The sequence below is a fragment of the Mustelus asterias genome, chromosome 2 (assembly GCF_964213995.1).
Source record: "Mustelus asterias chromosome 2, sMusAst1.hap1.1, whole genome shotgun sequence".
Lineage (NCBI taxonomy): Eukaryota > Metazoa > Chordata > Chondrichthyes > Carcharhiniformes > Triakidae > Mustelus > Mustelus asterias.
The window spans coordinates 55172686-55194899 of record NC_135802.1 but is presented as its reverse complement, the minus strand read 5'-3'; the positions used below and the strand labels follow the sequence as shown (position 1 = coordinate 55194899).

The following is a 22214-nucleotide window of genomic DNA, read 5'->3' as shown; positions in this document are numbered from 1 at the left end:
AATCCCATATATCACTACAGAGTTTATACTTTAGATTTTTCGTACTAACCAGGATACAAGAGGATTTAGCACATTGCTTTTCAAACATTCAACATAATATTTTCCCCCTGCCTAAAACGTTGTTATGGCTACTGAGATTGATACTTTCCTCTGAGGCAAAAGTATTAAAACACATGGAACCAAGGTGGGAAAATGGAGTGAAACGACAGATCAGCCATTATCTAACTGAATGGCATAACATGCTCAATGCGCTTAATTACCTATTCCGAGTCCCATGTTCCAAACCAACAAAAAATGCTTTCCCGTTTGCTTCAGTTAGTTAATCCAGTAAAGAGCTGAGTCACGTAGACTGCTAAGGATTGATTTCCTGTTGTCACATTTTGAGATTACTGTCCAATAATTTACAAGGGACCAAATCTTCTGGTCTCCAAATGTCAGAGACCAGTCGTACGACTGAAAAGGCGCATCAGGATCCTGCGGAAGTCTTGACACATGGATCTACATGATAATTGCCTGGGACGGTTAAACATTCAGTGGGCAATTCCCCTGCTGTATTGGACCCTCCCCAGATGTCTCCAACTCAGTCAGAGACTTCAGACAGTGTCATGGAACATACCTGAAATTACACAATAAATGTTAGACAGATTAAAACTTTGTCTATTACTTGGGTAACTACACAACCAATCCCCCAATCACCTACCCAACTACCCGCCTCGACCCAATTTGACCACCCTACTACCCCCTAACCCGACTACCCACTTACCTATCTAACCACTTACCCCGATAACCACTAATCCATCTACCCATCTGCCCAGCCTAACAACTTACCAACCTACCACCCCATCAACCTATCCACTCACTCACCTGCCCATTCACAAACATACAAACATATGACTTAGGAGCTGCAGTAGGCCACCCAGCCCTTCAAGCCTGCTCTACCATTCAATAAGATCATGGCTGACGCAATTATAACCTCAACTCCATATCCTCACCTACCCCCAATAACCTTCCACCCTTTTGCTTATCAATAATCTATCTACCTCTGCCTTAAAGATATTCAAAGACTCTGCTTCCACTGCCTTTTGAGGAAGAGTTTCAAAAGACTCACAACTCTGAGAAAAAAGTTCTCTTCATCTCTGTCTTAAATGGACAACCCCTTATTTTTAAAGTGACCCTTAGTTCTGGATTTTCGCATAAGAGGAATCATTTCCACATCCAACCTGTCAAAACCCCTCAGCATTTTATATCTCAATCAAGTCCCTCTTATTTTTTTAAACTCCAGCAGACATAAACATCACCATAACCTTTTCTCAAAAGACCACCTGCTCATCCCTAGTAAACCTAGAACTGCTTCCAACACATTTACAAACTTCCTTAAATAAGGAAACCAACACTGTACACAGCACTCCAGATGCAGTCTCACCAATGCCCTGTACAATTGAAGCATACCTTCCTCACTTTTCTAATCAATTCCACTCGCAATAAACAATATTCTATTAGTTTTCCTAATTACTTGTACCTACACACTAACTTTTTGTGATGTTTTCAATAAGATACCCAGATCCACTACAGCTCAGAATTCTGCAAACTCTCACCATTTAGATAATATGCTTCTTTTTTATTCTTCCTGCCAAAATGGACAACTTCACATTTTCCCACATTATACTCCATTTGCCAGATCTTTGTCTAGTCACTTAATCTATCTGCATCCCTTTGTAGCCTCCTAACTACACCTCACCCATTCGTCCACTCATTGTTCACTAACACTCAAAAAACTAGACCTTCAAATTTATCATTTGGCAAATAGTCCCAAAAGCTGTCTTCCCTGAAAGGAGGTGGTCGTGTAATGGAACTGTCGTGGTTAGCACTGCTGCCTCACGGCACCAGGGACTCGGGTTCAATTCCTGCCTTGGGTGACTGTGTGGAGTTAGCACGTTTTCCCTGTGTCTCCATGGGTTTCCTCTGGGTGCTACGGTTTCCTCCCACAGTCCCATTTAAAGACCCATCTGGTTCACTAATAAAGGGAATCTGCCGTCCTTACCTGGTGTGGCCTACATGTGACTCCAGATCCACAGCAATATGGTTGGCTCTTCAATGGGCAATTAGGGATGGGCAATAAATGCTGACCCAGCCAGCGGTGCCCATATCCCATGAATGAATTTTTAAAAATTACTCCATTCCAACACTGTTCCCCAAAGGATGCTGCATTGAACATTAGTGAAAGCCAGGATCGGAAGACCCTGGGAGAAATGCAGAGCAGCATTGAGTTAGGGGAATTTACCAGTGCAGCAATCTGCTTGCGAAGATTTGGGCCATGTTGTTGCTACAAAACTATAACTGGGTACAAGTCCCAGTAACACAATTCACCTTCATTATGTAGGTTAGGTCCTATATTCAGGTGGCAAACAAAGTACTAGTTAACAGAACATTTTCTCTCACACCACAAGACTTGTAGCACAAAAATCAAAGCTGAGACTGCGGTGCCATGGATCAAATGCTACACTGTCTGCTTGTCTTACAGATGAGGGTGGGACAGTGGCTAGCACTGCTGCCGCACAGAGCTAGGGACCCCGGTTCAATTCCGGCTTTGGGTGACTGTGCGGACCACATTCTCAATATTTGCGTGGGTTTCCTCCGGGTGCTCCTGTTTCCTCCCACAGTCCAAAGATGTGCAGGTTAGGTGGATTGACCATGCTAAATTGCCCCTTGGTAATCACATGGCATTAAGGGGATAGAGTAGGGGGTGGGGTCTGAGTCAGATGCTCTTTCGGAGAGCTGGTGCATTTTGTGTGGGCTGAATGGCCTCCTTCTGTACTGTAGTGTTTCTATGGTGATGAGCCATTAAACCAAAGCCCCCTCTGCCCTCTCAGGTGGATGTAAAATAGTCTATGGCACTATTTTGAAGATGTGGAAATGCCGGCGTTGGACTGGGATAAACACAGTAAGGAGGCTAACAAGACCAGGTTAAAGTCCAACAGGTTTATTTGGTAGCAAATGCCATTAGCTTTCGGAGCGCTGCTCCTTCGTCAGATGGAGTGGATATCTGCTCTCAAACAGGGCATACAGAGACACAAAATCAAGTTGCAGAATACTGATTAGAATGCGAATCTCTACAGCCAACCAGGTCTTAAAGATACAGACAATGTGAGTGGAGGGAGCATTAAGCACAGGTTAAAGAGATGTGTATTGTCTCCAGACAGGACAGCCAGTGAGATTCTGCAAGTCCAGGGGGCAAGCTGTGGGGGTTACTGATAATGTGACATAAACCCAGCATCCCGGTTTAGGCCGTCCTCATGTGTGCGGAACTTGGCTATCAGTTTCTGCTCAGCGACTCTGCGCTGTCGTGTGTCATTCCAGTCACCCGCTGGCAAGAGGTCCTCCCTGATGCACTACACTCGATTAGATCACTCCTTTGCACAGCTACCAATGCTACCCCTCACGAAAGAATGTTTGTTTTCCCCAGGAAGTCCTCCTCGGGGACCTCACTACCATCGTGGCTGATGTCCCCAGGCCCTGTCCTGCTCCGGAAGCACGTGAGGACCCATAAGTCGGACCCCCTGGTCGAAAGGGTCCAGCTCCTCCATACGACACACGACAGCGCAGAGTCGCTGAGCAGAAACTGATAGCCAAGTTCCGCACACGAGGACGGCTAAACCGGGATGCTGGGTTTATGTCACACTATCAGTAACCCCCACAGCTTGCCTGCTGGACTTGCAGAATCTCACTGGCTGTCCTGTCTGGAGACAATACACATCGCTTTAACCTTTAATGCTCCCTCCATTCACATTGTCTGTATCTTTAAGACCTGGTTGACTGTAGAAATTCGCATTCTAATCAGTATTCTGTAACTTGATTTTGTGTCTCTGTGCCCTGTTTGAGATGCCGGCGTTGGACTGGGGTAAACACAGTAAGAAGTTTAACAACACCAGGTTAAAGTCCAACAGGTTTATTTGGTAGCAAAAGCCACACAAGCTTTCGAGGCTCTGAGCCCCTTCTTCAGGTGAGTCACCTGAAGGGGCTCAGAGCCTCGAAAGTTTGTGTGGCTTTTGCTACCAAATAAACCTGTTGGACTTTAACCTGGTGTTGTTAAACTTCTTACCCTGTTTGAGAGCAGATTTCCACTCCGAAAGCTAGTGGCGTTTGCTACCAAATAAACCTGTTGGACTTTAACCTGGTGTTGTTAGACTCCTTACTATTTTGAAGAGCAGGGAGTTATCTCTGGTATCCTAGCCTCAATGGCAACAAAACGAAGGAGATTGTCATCGACTTCAGGAAGCATAAAGGAAAACATGCCCCTGTCTACACCAACAGGAACATAGTAGAAAGGGTCGAGAGCTTCATATTTTGGGTGTCCAGGTCACCAGCAACCTGTCCTGGTGCCCCCATGCCGACCAACGCCTCTACTTTCTCAAAAGACTAAGGAAATTTGGCATGTCAGCTACGACTCTCACCAACTTTTACAGATGCACCATAGAAAGCATTCTTTCTGGTTGTATCACAGCTTGCTATGGCTCCTGCCCTGCCCAAGACTGCAAGGAATTACTGAAGGTCATGAATGTAGCCCAATCCATCACGTAAATCAGCCACCCATCCATTGACTCTGTCTACTCTTCCCGCTGCCTCGGCAAAGCAGCCAGCATAATTGAGGACCCCACGCACCCCGGACATTCTCTCTTCCACCTTCTTCTGTCGGGAAAAAGATCCAAACTCTGAGGTCACGTACCAACCGACTCAAGAACAGCTTCTTCACTGCTGTCGTCAGACTTTTGAATGGACTTACCTTGCATTAAGTTGATCTTTCTCTACACCCTAGCTATGACTGTAATACTCTCATTTCCTTTTCTATGAATGGTATGCTTTGTCTGTATAGCGCGCAAGAAACAATACTTTTCACTGTATGTTAATACATGTGACAATAACTCAAATCAACATTATTCCCTCAGTCCACATCAGAAGATTATGGGGTTATCATGCTGTTGAAGCTTCCTGTGTGTCTGTTGGCAGCTGCTTTTCCTACAGTATAAGAGTGACTGCACTTCAAAAGCATTTTATTGGCTATAAAGTGCCTTGGGATTTATAGTGTTTGTAAAAGGTATTGTATAAATGCAAATCTTTCCCTCTTTATAAATGGGAGCTGCCTACAATCTGCTAGAGATATTCGCACCAATAATGTTAGATTGGCTTCTATACATGGAGCACAGCAGGAGTCCAAGCAAGACCGGCAACCTAAGTAACCTGGATATCAAGAGGTAGAAGAACAAAAGGATAATTTTTAAAAACAACATTCTAACAAGCCACTCTTCAGGGAGAAGACTGGGGAAAGGACAAGTTAAACTTTTGGTTTTCCCTTTGTTTGCAGCTAATTTGAGCTTGGAACACAGAAAGGCAGGGCAATCTCACTTTCTCTCCTACCAGAGGAAGGCTATGAAATATTTTAGGCTTGGGCTTGAATGCATATAAACAGTATTAGAAAAATGCAGTGCTAATCAGTGATAGACTTGCAAAGTAAGGGTCACAGTTGTCAAGGGCAAAAATTCGGCAATTTGTTGCATGACTGGCTGCAATAAGAATATGACAAAAAAAACTCACTGTGCCTGTGTTATTCTGTTCATTCAAGTTTACAGTTGACCTAAGCTCACAGCAGTGCTGACCTGTATGTTTTCCAAATGATATGAGAAACACAAGTGAAATCTCAGTAGCCAGTGCACATAAAGAGGGGTCTTAGTGTTTCAGCTCCCAGAACCCCAATTGTGTAACTGAATATTGGGCTTTAAAGGCTATTAGGAAGCTATTGCCTGCTGACAAACATGTCTGGCCGTGCTGATTCTGACAGAATAGGCAGTCTGACCTGTAGAACCATAAACAGGAAGGAAATAACACCTTCATTTTAGCAAGGTAGGAAAAAACAGCAATTGATTTGGCTTTTCTGAAAAGCAGTGGTGCGATGCAATGGGAAAGACATGCTTCTGTGCTAATAACTTGAGTCATTAAGATGACTTTTCCATCACAAAAAAAAAATTCAGGTAAAGAAGTGGCAAAAGCCTAACATCAAATCGGATCAAAGCAAATCATATTGAGCTGCACTAGGGAAGTAGTGTTATGAATTATTTGCTCACAGTGGGAGGGTGGAGGGAAAAGTGGGTATAAACACAAATAGGGATTAGTAAAGCTAAATAGCTTGCTTTCATGTTGGAAGTTTTATGTCCTCCCTAAAGTCAGCCAGGTACATACCTGAAATCATGATTCAGATATTTATGAATTTCATGCATTAATTCAATCCCTGTTTGTTCACAATTTAGGCTACAAGGCATTTTCAGTCAAATTTTCTTTATTACAGTGCTGTTCACAATAATGTATGGAATAACATCTGCTTATTTATTTTCTTGGACTTTTAGCAAATTGACCCTTATAGTACTAGTCACTCATTAAGCAACATTCACAGTTCTGTTTCACTTATTTGCTTCTTCTTTCAAATAACACCCCCACCAGAACTCTGTCACCTCGCCCGCCACGGAATCAGAATGGACAAGGGGCCGACAACGGAAATGTCCATTGACCTCGGGCAGGAATTTCTGGTCTCACTCGAGCGAGGCCAAAAAATCCATAAGACCATAAGACATAGGAGCAGAATTAGGCTAATCGGCCCATCGAGTTTGCTCCGCCATTCAATCATGGCTGATATTTTTCTCATCCCCATTCTCCTGCCTTTTCCCCATAACCCCCGATCCCACCCAATCCCATCCCATACAAAGGCATTGACTCATGATGGAGTATGGTTCAATAGGCCCTAGCCAACTCTTGTGTCTGAGCTTTGACTGAAAGTATTAACTGGCTATTTTGATTCAACAGCTTCATGTGTACAGCTTTTCTGCAGGGGGTCACTGGTTAACACTCATGAGTGGAAACCCTGATTAATTTTTCCTCTCTCTAAGTCTGAGGGATAAAGATAATTAAATCACTATTGCAATCACACCAATTCAGATCAGCTAACTCAGCACAAACCATTAACCTCGTAATCTGCATGATTGTGTAATGCATATGATTCACTTTTTTACAGAAAAGTTCTGCAAGTCCTTTCCTCAAATAGCCTGTTTAACCAGGTTAAGAGGCAATTGTAACTCTTCTACATCATTTATACCCTTAACCGCCAGGAGAGGAATAAATGTCATGAGGAGAATAGAACACTGTTACAGTTAAAACATGTAACTTTCAAGCAACATTCTTAAGTAGAGATTTAATACATGAGTATACAGCTCAAAGCATTGCCTCAATTGGAGGGATACCCCACTGCACCACGTTTCATAGCATAGAGAGTTGGGGTTTAAGCTTTTTAAAAAAATTTTGCAATGCAAAAGTAGGGCTATTGAAAAACAAATAGATTTACCTATTGTTGTTTCACAGAACTTCTCCGCTGCAACCTCATTGGCTATATTGGCCCCCATTAATACACTAACGTCAATTTTCATTTTTTCCCTGATTATATCAGAAATCAATTTTAGTCCCTCGGGCCCTTCATCAATTCCCTGGAATCAAGCAAAGGAAGAAAATCAAGAAATTAAGGGAAAAATATACAGTGATTGAAACCAATTCGTTTGAACATTTCACAACAGAATTGCAGTAATTGCACATCTATGAATTATCTGTTAATGGCAATTTCATGTTTTCAATATGATCCCTTAGTGAGTCATTATTAATTGTAAAGTCAAGCAGTTAATAAAAAGAGGGGCCGGATTCTAATATTTATTACATGATTGTGCCCATATGACATACAATGCACAGTATAATACATTTTGAAATAATGCTTAGCATGATAAATGTTGAATATCATTCATATAAAAGATTTGGAATGTCATTTCCTATATACTAACTTGTTGACTTCTTGGTGGTCATCCGGAGATAACAAGATGATCCACTTTCAGGATATGTATTTTACAACAGGTACATTAATTAATATTGTGAAATTAATTAATGTGTAATTAATGTACATAATGCACTCCAAATTATCAGCCACACAGGAAACATACCCTTACATATCTTTAATAATTCATAGTGCCATACCACTCCCCGACCCAATCACCCTTTTTTGTAGTTTATAAAACAGTACTTCTCCAATGCATCAGCCTATTATGTAATCAACATAAAGGTTTAGCCCATGAGGATTAAAAGTTCAAGAAGCAAGATAATTGTGGTTTTGAAGGTTAGGATTTGAATGGTATAATACAGTGCCCAATCATGAAACTGACCAAACAAGAAACGCTGGATGCCTGCATTGTTTTCGTCACAGACGCTGACTTTCTGCATATCAGCATTTTCTGTTTTTTTAAAACTATTTGCTGATGCATATTTAAGCACCTATGTGGAGGGGCAAAATCAAAACAAAAAGGAAAGATGCAGTTGGAAGACGGAAGGCTGTTTAATTGATATATCATTTGCTAGGAACAGTATGGTCATGCTTGCTTTGGCTTTAGTACCATGGAAGATTACTGCAGAGAAAGAAGCCAGTCAGCATCCATGTCTAGATCAACTCTTTGCTGGAGCAATCCAAAAGTAATTCCACTGGGGTGTGCTTTCCCTTTATAGTCTTGTATCTTCCTCTGCTTCAAATAATTACCCATTTTTCCCTGAAAAGATGTAACAAATCTATATTGGCTGTCCTTGATTGATCCACGCTATTCTAAATACTCACTAATTTTAACTCAAATTATAGATTCTAAGAGATAGCTGTAACATTGGAAACTTGGAGGAAAATTAGTAAGAACTGAGCACTTAAACGACAATGGAAGTCATCAGTTGAGGTTTAACAATATTGCAGACTGATAGAACCTCATCCAAGATTCTAACATAGTAAAAACCTTACTTGTTCTCTAATGCTAAAATTGCTAAATTGCCCCTCATTGGGGCAATTGCTTAGAGTCCAAAGATATGCAGGTTAGGTGGATTAGCCATGGTAAATGCGTGGGGTTACAGGGATAGGGCAGAGGGGAGGGCCTGGGTGGGATGCTCTTCCAGAGAGTTGATGCAGACTTGATGGGCTGAATGATCTCCTTCTGCACTGCAGGGATTCTATGGGATCCTCCCGATTATTGTGGCAATCAGAACTGAGGGAATCATTTATAAATATACAAGTACCTTTATAAGACTTATGCCAATGGCTTTCTGTGCCACTTGATCAACTATGTCATCACACAATCGACGGATAAATTGATGTGGTACAACAAAAACTAACAGATCTGCACCGCGTACAGCATCCTTCACGTCTGGAATTGCAACCTACAATAAATCAGAGAGAGACTTAAAAAAAAATCGTACAGGAAGCAGATGGTGTTCATTTGCAAGTAGGACTTCCACATTCAACCTTTTAAAGATGAGTTCATCACATCCTAGCTGTAATTGCTCATCAGTAGCACATATTTGCATTCTGCAGCGCATTGCACAGACCTGTCACTCCACTGTCTAAAATAACTGTTACAGGTCAGGTAATTGGGTAAAAATAATGGTGCCTCTAAGATGTCAATAAACAGAAAGACTTGCATTTATGTATCATCTTTTATGACCTCAGATTGTCCCAAAATGTTTTACAGCAAATAAACAGACATATTTATTTATAAATATACCTATTCTATGCAAAACTATGTCTCATATTTGCAATAGGTATGCATTCTAACAAAGAAATCATAAGCCAATTCATTCTTTCTTCTTCTCTTCTCCCAAGTTTTGGCTCGAGATACAGTAGATCATATGAAGGCAATGGCAAAAAATTATACCTTAAATGAAACTAAGGAAAATTAAGATCTCAAATGGTATAACTTCATAATAATTAAAAGAAATATTGCAAGGTTAGTCAGTAAAACAATAGTAATTTCTACTTCAAAAGATAATTAGTTCATCAACAATTCTTTTTTTTTGACTAGTACCTTACCACATTTTCAGGCAGTTTGTATCCCGGCAGATATTTAACATTCTCGTGATCTTGGTTTAGAATTTCAGTTAGCTTCCTGCCATTAACCATTTCTTCGAAGACCCACATATTGACCGTGGTGGCAAATTTCTGAATCTTCTGTACATTTTTCCCAATTATTTTCGCAATTGCAGAGCCCCTGAGGAAACATTTAAAGTGTGTAAAGGGAAATACTCATGATCCATTTTTCAGCGTGATGGGGTAGTACACATTTTTTAATACTTTCAATGCAATTTGTTGGAGACATTTGAATAATGTTACAGATTATGCAAACATGTATGAAAATAGTGCAAAAAAATGAGAGGTCATGTGAGTACAGTAAATACACAGAGCAATCTATATTCTGGATTTTAATTAATTATTTTTTGTGATATACAAAAGTTCTCCAACCATTCCCTTCCCCCCACTGGAATGCCCACCTAGCTCAATATTGTAATTTTTCATGATGCAGTACAGAGTGACACAGACTAGAAAAATTCCAGCTTACTGTGGCACTGATAGGTTGGGTTGACAGTGAGGAGCGACAATTGGCTTTTGTGTCCACAAATGCTGGGTGTGCAGGGATAGGGGGAAACAGAAAAAACAGAACTAGCTCAGGTTCTTACTCCTGACCGCTACTTTGTGGACGTTGGGCGAGAAGGAGCTTGACTGCAATGATCCTCACAGTCAAATGGTCCGGCAATACTCACTGTCCAGTCTCGCACGATGAATGGCCACTTGGGCAAGGTACTGAAGAGCTGCTGCCACATGTAGAACTGTATTGCAGAATGATTCAGTGCCTTCAAGAGAAATGGGGTAAAGGGAGAAAAACCAACAGGAAAAGTGGAGAAGGGGGAGAAAGAAAGTCATGGAACAGTTAAGCTCACAAATCTTTTTAATTATGTATTGTAGGACATAGTAACCAATGTTTATTCCCTATATTTCCAAAGTACACACATTGCAAACAGCTCTCTCTTTTCATTATGCTTCAATCATCTTCATTTGTAAATGCACTTTTGAGACTGAGGGATGGAAGATGTGTATAAGAGAGGATATTAAACATAGCATTATGTAACAACTATTAGAATGGAATACTTCTTATAAAGATTATTGCTCCTAAATATGTCCGTGCTATCTTCTACTGTATACTAGCTATTGTATGTCACTATTTTTACTGTCAAAATTCAAAATCAGAAGTTGCCTCAGATATATTTCTGGAATGGAGTGAGGTGCTCAATCCTCAGTTTACTGGGAGTGAAAGAGTCAGTAGATAATGAATAACGCTGCGCACCATTGGTGGTCTAGAGGTGGAAATCAGAGAATCATGAAAGATATTGGAATGGTTGGGGTTGTCCAAACATAGCAAGGTGGCCAGGCAGGCACACTGAATTCAGCATGAGAGGTCACACGACACCAGGTTATAGTCCAACAGGTTTATTTGAAATCACAGGAGCAGCGCTCTGAAAGCTTGTGATTTCAAATAAACCTGTTGGACCATAACTTGGTGTTGTGTGACCGCTCACCTTGTCCATCCCAGTCCAACACCGGCATCTCCACATCATGAATTCAGCATGTGGGTGGAATGGCAATTAGCTCCGGGTCCAGCAGGCCCTGCCTTGGCTTAATTGGTGGGTTTGCCAAGACTTGGGTCAGGGTTAGATTTTAAATGGCAAATAAGGATGAGTTATAAAGCCTCATTAGAATATTTAAAGTGCCAAACCACCTCCTTGGAGCAGATTGGTCTCCTTTCACCAATCCAGTCTTCCTTAAAATCGAAAGTAGGAAATGTGAAAGCAGGTTAGGATCAGGATTTAGACTTTAAACGTTGTAACTCCCACCCTCACACCCAAACCAAACCCAAAACCCCTCCGTCCAACCTTACATTAGCTGCGCTGCTTTGAGACGAGGACCTTTTCTACTTGGAAGGGATCAAATACATATAAGCAAACCAGCTGTCAGCTTTCCAGCATTTCATTTTTAAAAAGTCTGCTTTTTCACTGCAATTGAAGGTTATCACAATGAACTGATCAAACCAGTTAGAACTAGAAACAAATTGGATCAATCACATTAATTGGAGGGCACAACTGAAGATTGTCAGAACTATGTTTTTTCATAATTCATTGTGCAGGAAAGATTGACGATGGCATCAAGGATTTAGTTACAGCAGATTTGATTTAGTGTTAGTAGCCAAGGAAGTTGTATAGTACGTGGAGCATAAACACCAACATAGAGCTGTCAGGCCAAACAGCTGTAAAATTCTATGTAACAAGTAACTGTTGCTCAAAAGGAACTTTTTGGTAAATTTTGGCAAATTTTTAAGTTTCTGCAAGATTAGTTGGTGCTCCTTTTCAGATAAGGAAGCTGCTCCCTGGCGTGGAGTCATTAACTGTTTGTGTGTGCAATTTGAAGCATTTGTAGAACTAAAAACCAAATGGTTGTAATTTTTATAAATTAAGTAAAACTTATAGGGAGACATTCATTTACAGTGTACTGCAAACCATCAGTTCATTTGCGAACAAGTCGGTGCCCAATTATGTTCTGCAACTTATCAGTTTTCAGTTGCTTATGCACGAGTGACCATTTGTTAATGTGCATTGACTGGGACAAGGTCCACGCTGTCCGTACTGTCGCAGCCAACAGCTATTAGGAAACATGAGGAGTGACATCAATAAGTTAATAAGTCACAAATGCCAGGCTAGATCTGGATCAGGGCCAGCTGACAGCACAAAGTTCAGCTCTTGTTACGACCTTCTGCAAACTACATGTTTGTTATGTAATTAACTTTTTTTTGTAAGAAAAAAGCAACTGCCGATTTTGCAGCATATTTATATTTCTTTTTCAATAGATAACATCTTTCATCAGGATCAAGAGCATCAGGAGCTGGAAATTACTGTCAGTGATAATATACAAATATTTAACATATTAAATTAACATTCAATTGAGATTTTAACTAAAGGTGCCAACCTAACGATAGTCAGCATGGTTTTGTGAGAGGGAGGTCATGCCTCACTAACCTGGTGGTGTTTTTTGAAGAAGTGACCAGAATGGTTGACGAAGGAAGGGCCGTGGATGTTGTCTATATGGACTTTAGTAAAGCGTTTGACAAAGTCCCTCATGGTAGGCTAGTGAAAAAGGTTGGATCTCATGGGATAAAGGGGGAGGTGGCGAGATGGGTGGAGAACTGGCTTGGTCATAGAAGACAGAGGGTGGTAGTGGAAGGGTCTTTTTCCGGCTGGAGGCCTGTGACTAGTGGTGTTCCGCAGGGCTCTGTATTGGGACCTCTGCTGTTTGTGATTTATATAAATGATCTGGAAGAAGGAGTAACTGGGGTGATCAGTAAGTTTGCGGACGACACAAAACTGGCAGGACTTGCAGATAGTGAGGAACATTGTCAGAGGCTACAGAAGGATATAGATAGGCTGGAAATTTGGGCAAAGAAATGGCAGATGGAGTTCAATCCTGATAAATGCGAAGTGATGCATTTTGGTGGGAATAATGTAGGGAGGAGCTACACGATAAATGGAAGAACCATAAAGGGTGTAGAGACGCAGAGGGACCTGGGTGTGTAAGTCCACAGATCTTTGAAGGTGACGTCACAGGTGGAGAAGGTGGTGAAGAAGGCATATGGCATGCTTGCCTTTATAGGACGGGGCATAGAGTATAAGAGTTGGGGTCTGATGTTGCAGATGTATAGAACGTTGGTTCGGCCGCATTTGGAATACTGCGTCCAGTTCTGGTCGCCACACTACCAGAAGGACGTGGAGGCTTTGGAGAGAGTACAGAGGAGGTTTACCAGGATGTTGCCTGGTATGGAGGGGCTTGGTTATGAGGAGAGATTGGGGAAACTGGGGTTGTTCTCCTTGGAAAGACGGAGGATGAGGGGAGACTTAATAGAGGTGTATAAAATTATGAAAGGCATAGATAGGGTGAACGGTGGGAAGCTTTTCCCCGGGTCGGTGGTGACGTTCACGAGGGGTCATAGGTTCAAGGTGAAGGGGGGGAGGTTTAACACAGATATCAGAAGGACATATTTTACACAGAGGGTCGTGGGGGCCTGGAATGTGTTGCCGGGCAAGGTGGTGGAGGCGGACACACTGGGAACGTTTAAGACTTATCTAGACAGCTATATGAACGGAGTGGGAATGGAGGGATACAAAAGAGTGGTCTAGTTTGGACCAGGGAGCGGCGCGGGCTAATTGTTCTTTGTTTCTCGTTTCAAGGCTTCATTCTATGATCATCTTGCTGGTGCCAGTACAGAGCGAGACTGCGGATAGTTGGGAACCTGTCTCGGGGGCAGGGAATTCAGATGGTGGAAATGAATAGGGTTGGGAAGCATTTTCTGATCAGGGCCAGTGTGATCTCCTGGACTCGTTTCGATCGCCACAGGGGGTCGGAGAGGAATTTCCCAGATTTTTTTTCCCCATATTGGCCCTGGGGTTTTCACTCTGGGTTTTCGCCTCTCCCTGGAGATCACATGGTCTGGAATGGGGGGGTGGGGGTGAGTTAATAGGTTGTGATGAACAAAGCATCGTAGCTGTGAGGGACAGCTCGGTGGATAGGATATTAGGATGTAGATAGGCTGGAAAATTGGGCGGGGATCCTGGATTCAGGATTCAATCCTGGACCGGGGAGCGGCGCGGGCTTGGAGGGCCGAAGGGCCTGTTCCTGTGCTGTATTATTCTTTGTTCTTGTTCTTATTCATTTGACCCTATAAAATTAGATTTCAGTCCCTACAACTACTTCTATTTTCATATCTTAAATATCTGAACCTCTTCCAGGAGAGCTACGTTTGGCTGAAAGGTGGAATTATAGTGAGTTCCAAATTACTTGAAAATACACCAAAGGTGTATTAAACTGGAGGTCAATTTATGCTATTTTTAAAGAAAGGCATACAGGCAATAAAGGGCGAGCTACCCCTGATTCCACTCATATATGTGGCTATCTGTACTGAATGGCAAATGTAGATTGATCAAGTTTGCACATCATCATGTTTGTAATCGTTGAATTCACTCATCTCTAACAGCCAGAGAAAACAATTCCTATATCCAAAATATTTAACCACAAAGGAAAACACTTCAATGCTTTTTAAAGAAGACTGCTCTTGGGCAAATTACCATTACCACTTTGTTCTTGTTATTGCACGGTAGCACAGTGGTTAGCACTGCTGCTTCACAGCTCCAGGGTCCCGGGTTCGATTCCCGGCTCGGGTCACTGTCTGTGTGGAGTTTGCACATTCTCCTTGTGTCTGCGTGGGTTTCCTCCGGGTGCTCCGGTTTCCTCCCACAGTCCAAAGATGTGCGGGTTAGGTTGATTGGCCAGGTTGAAAAATTGCCCCTTAGAGCCCTGGGATGTGTAGGTTAGAGGGATTAGATGGTAAAATATGTGGGGGTAGGGCCTGGGTGGGATTGTGGTCGGTGCAGACTCGATGGGCCGAATGGCCTCCTTCTGCACTGTAGGGTTTCTATGATTAATTCAGACTTTGAACACATACTTGTAAACTTTTCTAAATGTATGCTGCATCTCATAAAGTAACTTGAGGTGTTGCTTACTGATTTTACACAGCTCCTTCTAATTTCAAAATGCTTAGTCTCTGTTTCCCTACAATTCTATGTTTCAAATCAATTTATTGCATGTTGCGCCCAAGATGCCAGAAATATTTGAAAGTGGGAGATACAGTATTGTAGGATGAGTTAGCAAAGAAGTTAAATGCTATTTTATAATTATAAAAACTGCAAATAGCTAAAAAGAAAATATTTAGACTAGTGACACCATGGTTTTCCACATTGGCTGGCCAACATTTACAGTGGCACAGTGGTTAGCACTGCTGCTTCACAGCGCCAGGGACCCAGGTTTGATTCCTGGCTTGGGTAACTGAATGTGTGGAGTTTGCACGGTCTCCCCATCTGCATGGGTTTCCTCCCACAGTCCGAAAGGCATGCTAGTTAGGTGCAATGGCCATGCCAAAATTCTCCCTCCCTGTATCCGAACAGGTGCTGGAGTGTGGCGACTGGGGTTTTAACAGTAACTTCAATGCAGTGTTAACGTAAGCCTACTTATGACACTAATAAATAAACTTTGAAGTTTAACTTACAACCAAACAGAGGAAAAGCATGTAGCTCAACAAATTTCATCGCTTTAACATTAACTCTCATCACAAACTCCCAGTTTGCAATATCAATGGAAGAGCCAGGATAAAAAGAATTAACAGTAAAAAAAACTCAGCCGAAAGATCAAGAACTGGAAATGTAAGAAATCTGAAATGTCACCTGCACTATATCATTTTGCATAAACATTAGAATCACGCATTTGCATTGCATTGCTGCTGTTTCATGTTAACAACACCTGTGCGTTCCCACGTAGCTCCCACGTTAAGCTTGCAAGAGGTGGGCATCAGGTAAGGTAGGAAAAAGGCAAGCTTGCTTGAATCTTAGAGGGGGTTTGAGTCTCAGACAGACTGTTTTACATTACATCATGTTTCCTGGAATGAATTAACAACATTAACTGAAGACTTCCTGCATGCTGGAAATAAAATAGCAGATCCATCTGAAAAAAGAAGTCAGGTTTAGCTTTCAGTTATAGAAGCTTTACATGTTCTGATGATGGTTCCATGCTTGAGATATTGACCTCTTTTCAGATGCTAGTAGAGATCTTGTGCTGTGAATTTCACAAAAAATTCATTTAAAATAAAAACTTCCTTGAAATTTAATTTTAATCCTAATCCAAATATATCATTCAGTTCACTATCTGAAAAATTAAATTAAAAGTAAAAAGAAATTAAGTGCTTTTAACTTTCCGTATGTGAATACTTCAGTGTGACTGGTTGCTTACATGCTTGCTGACAATACTGCTGCTGCAGACTTTGTGCCAGAGTTAAACTGCTATTGGAAAAGGGGAAAACCACACCACAGAGATTGCTGGATTTTTGTGGGCAGCTTTCTCACCATTGACCACAATCTCCAGGCCAACATAACCAAAAGCACTTCACCTTAACCAGGGCTTTGATATTTGAATTGTTATTAAGTTACCTACATATCACATAAAACAAAAAAAACAGAATGTCAGACCTGCAGCTTGGTAATTCCAACCACTTGCCAAGTGACTCCTTTTTCTAAGGCAGCATGACAAAGTAAACAGTGGGATATATGCTTTTTACTTGCAACTGTCGCTTTTGCTCTACCTGAATCAGAGTGTAACACTAGCTTTCTACTGAGGTTATGGAAGGGAACATAACTAAGGATTTCTGGAATCAGACAGGATAACATCCAAATCCTTACCTGGAGAACCTAAAAATATAAACCACTTCTTCCTGCTTTGCCACAATGATGTTTTGCTTTTAAGGAAGACCTATATAAAATCAAGACAGTCAAATGCAAAACTTCATTCACACAATCAAAGTGTGTGCATTGTCTACTGTTCATTTGATAGCAGGCTCGAGATATTTGGCAGAATGTTTCAAGCTTTATAATTGTCTCAGAGCTCTGAAAAAGACTCAGAACTTTGGCTCCATTCTCTCTCCACAGGTTCTGTCAGACCTGCTGAGATTTTCCAGCATTTTCTGTTTTTGTTTCAGATTCCAGCATCCGCAGTATTTTGCCATTATTTATAATTGTCAGGAACTGGTTTGTCCAAATTGACAACATATGCCAAAGTGCAAACTCATTGCAACACGACAAAGAAATTGAAACTTTATTGAATTCTCAGTTCTCAAATACATCACCACTTGTTTAGAGAAACTATTAAAAGGCAATAAAACCGTTTGTTATTTCCAGCGTTGTGCCTAATATGTAGGGTGAACCAAGTCTGCATTATTGACTGCATTACCTTTTGAAAACTTGCACTTTGCTCAACATACTATTAACATACAATGTTCTAATTAACAATCTGATTGTCTCCTGACCTACGTTAACTTTATGTTGAATATTGAAACAGAATTCACTGAACTGGTTTAGCATGCATAGGTTATAATGTAACACCTATTACTGTAGCCATCAAATATTTTGATCTGACAACAGATACCTATGCAGTTTATTTATTCCATGAACATATCACATTGTAAATAACGCTGTTTCATTACCTTCACAACAGAATATTCATTACATAGAAATTACAATAGGTGATTTGGTCCAACCAATGTGTGTTGGTGTTTTTCCTCTTCTTTAGCGACGTTGCCAACACTTTGGATTTCAATGGTTAATGATCAAAATTATTTCATTCCAATGAATAACACAAAAGCAAAAGTGGTGGAAAAGTCACCAAATTAATAAGCCCAAATTGGCAGAAAACTGTATTAGGAATGGCTGGAAATAAAGATGCTTTTAAAATTACCATTTACTTTAATTCTGTTTCTGAGAGTTCAGCATTTCTGAGCAGTTCCCAATCTTTACATTGTACTACTAAATCTGGCTGGCGCTCTTGCTCCAATGATAGATTTATGGGTATTGTACCAGCCTGCTGAGCTGTAAAATGCATGCTCACTGGGACAGTTTGTGTGTAAAGCATGAAGAATAACAAATGTGTAGAAATGTAGATCTAATGACTGAGGATCTGGTAGTTTGGTATCTAATACCATACGATCAAGTACACTCAATGTCATTTAAAAAATATGAATTCCCAGGCATTGATGTTAACCAGTCTCAGACAAATGTATTGTAGATTATTGTATTTATAGTTAGCATAATTCTGGAAATGTAATCAATACAAATGCTACATTATTAAGTTGTTTTTATATTGGCACCATTTTAGCTCAAATTCAAGAAGGCTAGTAGCCATCAGTATTTACAATACTAATTCCAGCTCTTCTTCCAACCTTTCACAGATCACACCAAGAGAAACTTGGATTTTATTTTAGAATTCAAATATAACCATCAACCATGGTGAGATTTGAACCTGGAACCCCAGAGCATTGCTCTAGGTTTGTGATAAGACCATAAGACCATAAGACATAGGAGCGGAAGTAAGGCCATTCGGCCCATCGAGTCCACTCCACCATTCAATCATGGTTAATTTCAACTCCATTTACCCGCTCTCTCCCCATAGCCCTTAATTCCTCGAGAAATCAAGAATTTATCAATTTCTGTCTTGAAGACGCTCAACGTCTCGGCCTCCCCAGCCCTCTGTGGCAATGAATTCCACAGACCCACCACTCTCTGGCTGAAGAAATTTCTCCTCATCTCTGTTCTAAAGTGACTCCCTTTTATTCTAAGGCTGTGCCCCCGCGTCCTAGTCTCCCCTGTTAATGGAAACAACTTCCCTACGTCCATCCTATCTAAGCCGTTCATTATCTTGTAAGTTTCTATCAGATCTCCCCTCAACCTCCTAAACTCCAATGAATATAATCCCACGATCCTCAGACGTTCATCGTATGTCAGGCCTACCATTCCTGGGATCATCCGTGTGAATCTCCGCTGGACCCGCTCCAGTGCCAGTATGTCCTTCCTGAGGTGTGGGGCCCAAAATTGCTCACAGTACTCCAAATGGGGCCTAACCAGTGCTTTATAAAGCCTCAGAAGTACATCCCTGCTTTTGTATTCCAAGCCTCTTGAGATAAATGACAACATTACATTTGCTTTCTTAATTACGGACTCAACCTGCAAGTTTACCTTTAGAGAATCCTGGACTAGGACTCCCAAGTCCCTTTGCACTTTAGCATTATGAATTTTGTCACCGTTTAGAAAATAGTCCATGCCTCTATTCTTTTTTCCAAAGTGTACGACCTCGCACTTGCCCACGTTGAATTTCATCAGCCACTTCTTGGACCACTCTCCTAAACTGTCTAAATCTTTCTGCAGCCTCCCCACCTCCTCAATACTACCTGCCCCTCCACCTATCTTTGTATCATCGGCAAACTTGGCCAGAATGCTCCCAGATCTACCAGTTCAATGACCTATACCATAAATCAGTCATTGAATCATAGAATCCCTACAGTGCAGAAGGAGGCCATTTGTCCCATTGAGTCTGCACCAACTCTCCAACAGAGTATCTTACTCAGACCCTATCCCTGTTACTCACATATTTACCCAACTAATTCCCCTAACCTACACAACTTGGGACACTAAGGGGCAATTTAGCTTGGTCAATCCACCTAACCTGCACATCTTTGGACTGTGGGAGGAAACTGGAACACCCGGAAGAGACCCACACAGACACGGGGAGAATGTGCAAACTCCACACAGACAGTGACCCAATGCTGTCTGGTGAACCTGGGTGTTTGGTGCTGTGAGGCAGCAGTGCTAACCACTGTACCACCCTGTTGCTCCTGCAAAATAAATCATGCAAGTTATTTATTTAACTGTTGGATGATAAAGAACCTTGATAACTGAGCATTGTCTTGCGAAGAGTGATTTGATTAGTTAACAGGGTGAAATGCAGGTTTACAGTAAGAATTTCTCTTGGGGAGAATCCAATCACTGCAAGAACAACCCACTACTACTAAACAGGGAGTTTAAGCCCAGACTCTCCTCTGCCACCTTCCAAGCCACAGAACATTAAACTAGTGTGTACTAGAAAGGCTAAGGAATATATAACAGTAATAATATAATGTATAAATGTAAAGAGGTTTAGGGAAAATAAATCCACTCTTACACTGTAAATTAAATGTTACACACTTAATGAGATGATCTTCTCAGATAACCCTGACGTGGTGAATTAGGGCTTCATTTAAATATCAACCTCAGCTAATATTACCCCGAGTGAAACGGTGATCCTGCACTTGAAATGTCAAAATGTCAATTCAAAGCTGGCAAGTATGTTCAAATATCTTCTCCCTATATATGGCATGCAACAGGGAAACTCGCAAAAATAGGACTTAATGCAGTTAAGAGTGAACACTAGGACCACAGATTATTCCACAAAACATGTGTTTAAAATATGACAGCAATTTACACGGGAAAAAGTCGATACATTGCCATATAAGCTGAATTTCAAACGATGCAACAATTGTAATCTTCACCCCGGGTTCCCTAGCAATGTGAACGCTTGCTGACAGTCCCCGGCGCCCAGACACACAGCAGCTCCCAACAACTCCCTCACTCCACTCACCAGTTTCCAGAGCCAATAATGCACACTTTCAAGGGTGCGGCCATTTGTGAACAGCTCGGGATTTGCCAGTGACCTGTTCTAGCAGCAGCTGGAGGGAAGCTCAGCACAGCGTCAATCTGAGGGCATCGGCAGCCGGCACTGGGCATGCGTTCAGCCCTCACATCACGTGGACACGCTCCTCCTCTGCAGAGTGAAGGATGGAGCTCGGAATAGAACTGGAGGTGGAACTGGGAATGGAAATGAAACTGGGAATGGAGCTAGGGTGGGAACGGGGCTGGTGCTGGGGCTCGGAATGGAAATGGAGCTGGGAAGGGAATGGGCTGACAATGGAACTTGAAAAAGGAGCTGGGAATGGAGTTGGACTGGGAAGCATCTTAGGGATGGGGCTGAAGTTAGGCTAGGAAATGGAGCTGGGCTGGGAATGAATCTGGTGCTGAGGTAGGAAGCAGTTTAGGGATGGAATTGGAATTAGGCTGGGAATGGAGATGGATTAAAAATGGGATTGCGTTGGGAATGGAGCTATGTATGGGCATGGGGATGAAGTATCAGGGACAGATTTGGTACAATGTCAAAATGCAAGCACTGTATCCACTTCAAGGATGAAGCTGCAAACAGCATCTGCACTACATCCTGTTTTATATTGGTGAACCAGCCCATGGGTAACCTCACCTAACCCTGACTCCATATCTTCCCCATTATTGAATTCCATCTCCCATCATTATCCTAGCCTGTAGGCTGACACCACTTTCATGGCACTAATGCCCTCAAGGTCATCAGTCCTCTGGGACCATTAACCCATCAAAATTTCTGTTCCCTATATTCTATCTCCTGCCTTTTCCATCATCCTTGTCCCTGCTGATCTACATAAGCTCTAAAACTTCAATTTTAAAATTCACGTGTTCGTATTTAAATTCCTTCATGGTCACACCTCCTGCTACCTCCAATGTCTATCTAGGAGTGGTCTTGTGACACAGTGGGTAATGCTGCTGTCTCTGAGCCTGAAGCTCTGGGTTCAAATCCCTCTGTTAAATAAATAAACCTGTTGGACTTTAACCTGGTGTTGTTGGACTTCTTACTGTGTTCAAATCCCTCTCCAGGCCAAAGAAGGTGTATCCATAACATAGCCAAACAAGTTGAGCATCAACTTGAAAATCCTTTCAATGTATGCCAATGGTAGGGTTGAGACTGGGAGAGATTCCTGCTCAGCCAGAGAATGGAAAGAAAGTTGGTGGTTCTACTA

General features: G+C 41.7%; 1 protein-coding gene across 1 annotated transcript in view; it reads right to left on the bottom strand.

Moving 5' to 3' along the window:
- gpd1c (glycerol-3-phosphate dehydrogenase 1c) overlaps nt 1-21136 on the bottom strand; it is a 36842-nt gene extending 15706 nt beyond the window's left edge. The window contains exons 1-4 of the mRNA XM_078235695.1: nt 20975-21136; nt 9920-10097; nt 9130-9270; nt 7385-7523 (exon numbers count right to left, since the gene is read on the bottom strand). Of these exons, the coding sequence (XP_078091821.1) occupies nt 7385-7523; nt 9130-9270; nt 9920-10097; nt 20975-21120 (604 nt within the window). The 5' untranslated portion in view covers nt 21121-21136. The remainder of the gene's footprint in view (nt 1-7384; nt 7524-9129; nt 9271-9919; nt 10098-20974) is intronic.
- Between the last annotated feature and the right edge of the window lie 1078 nt (nt 21137-22214).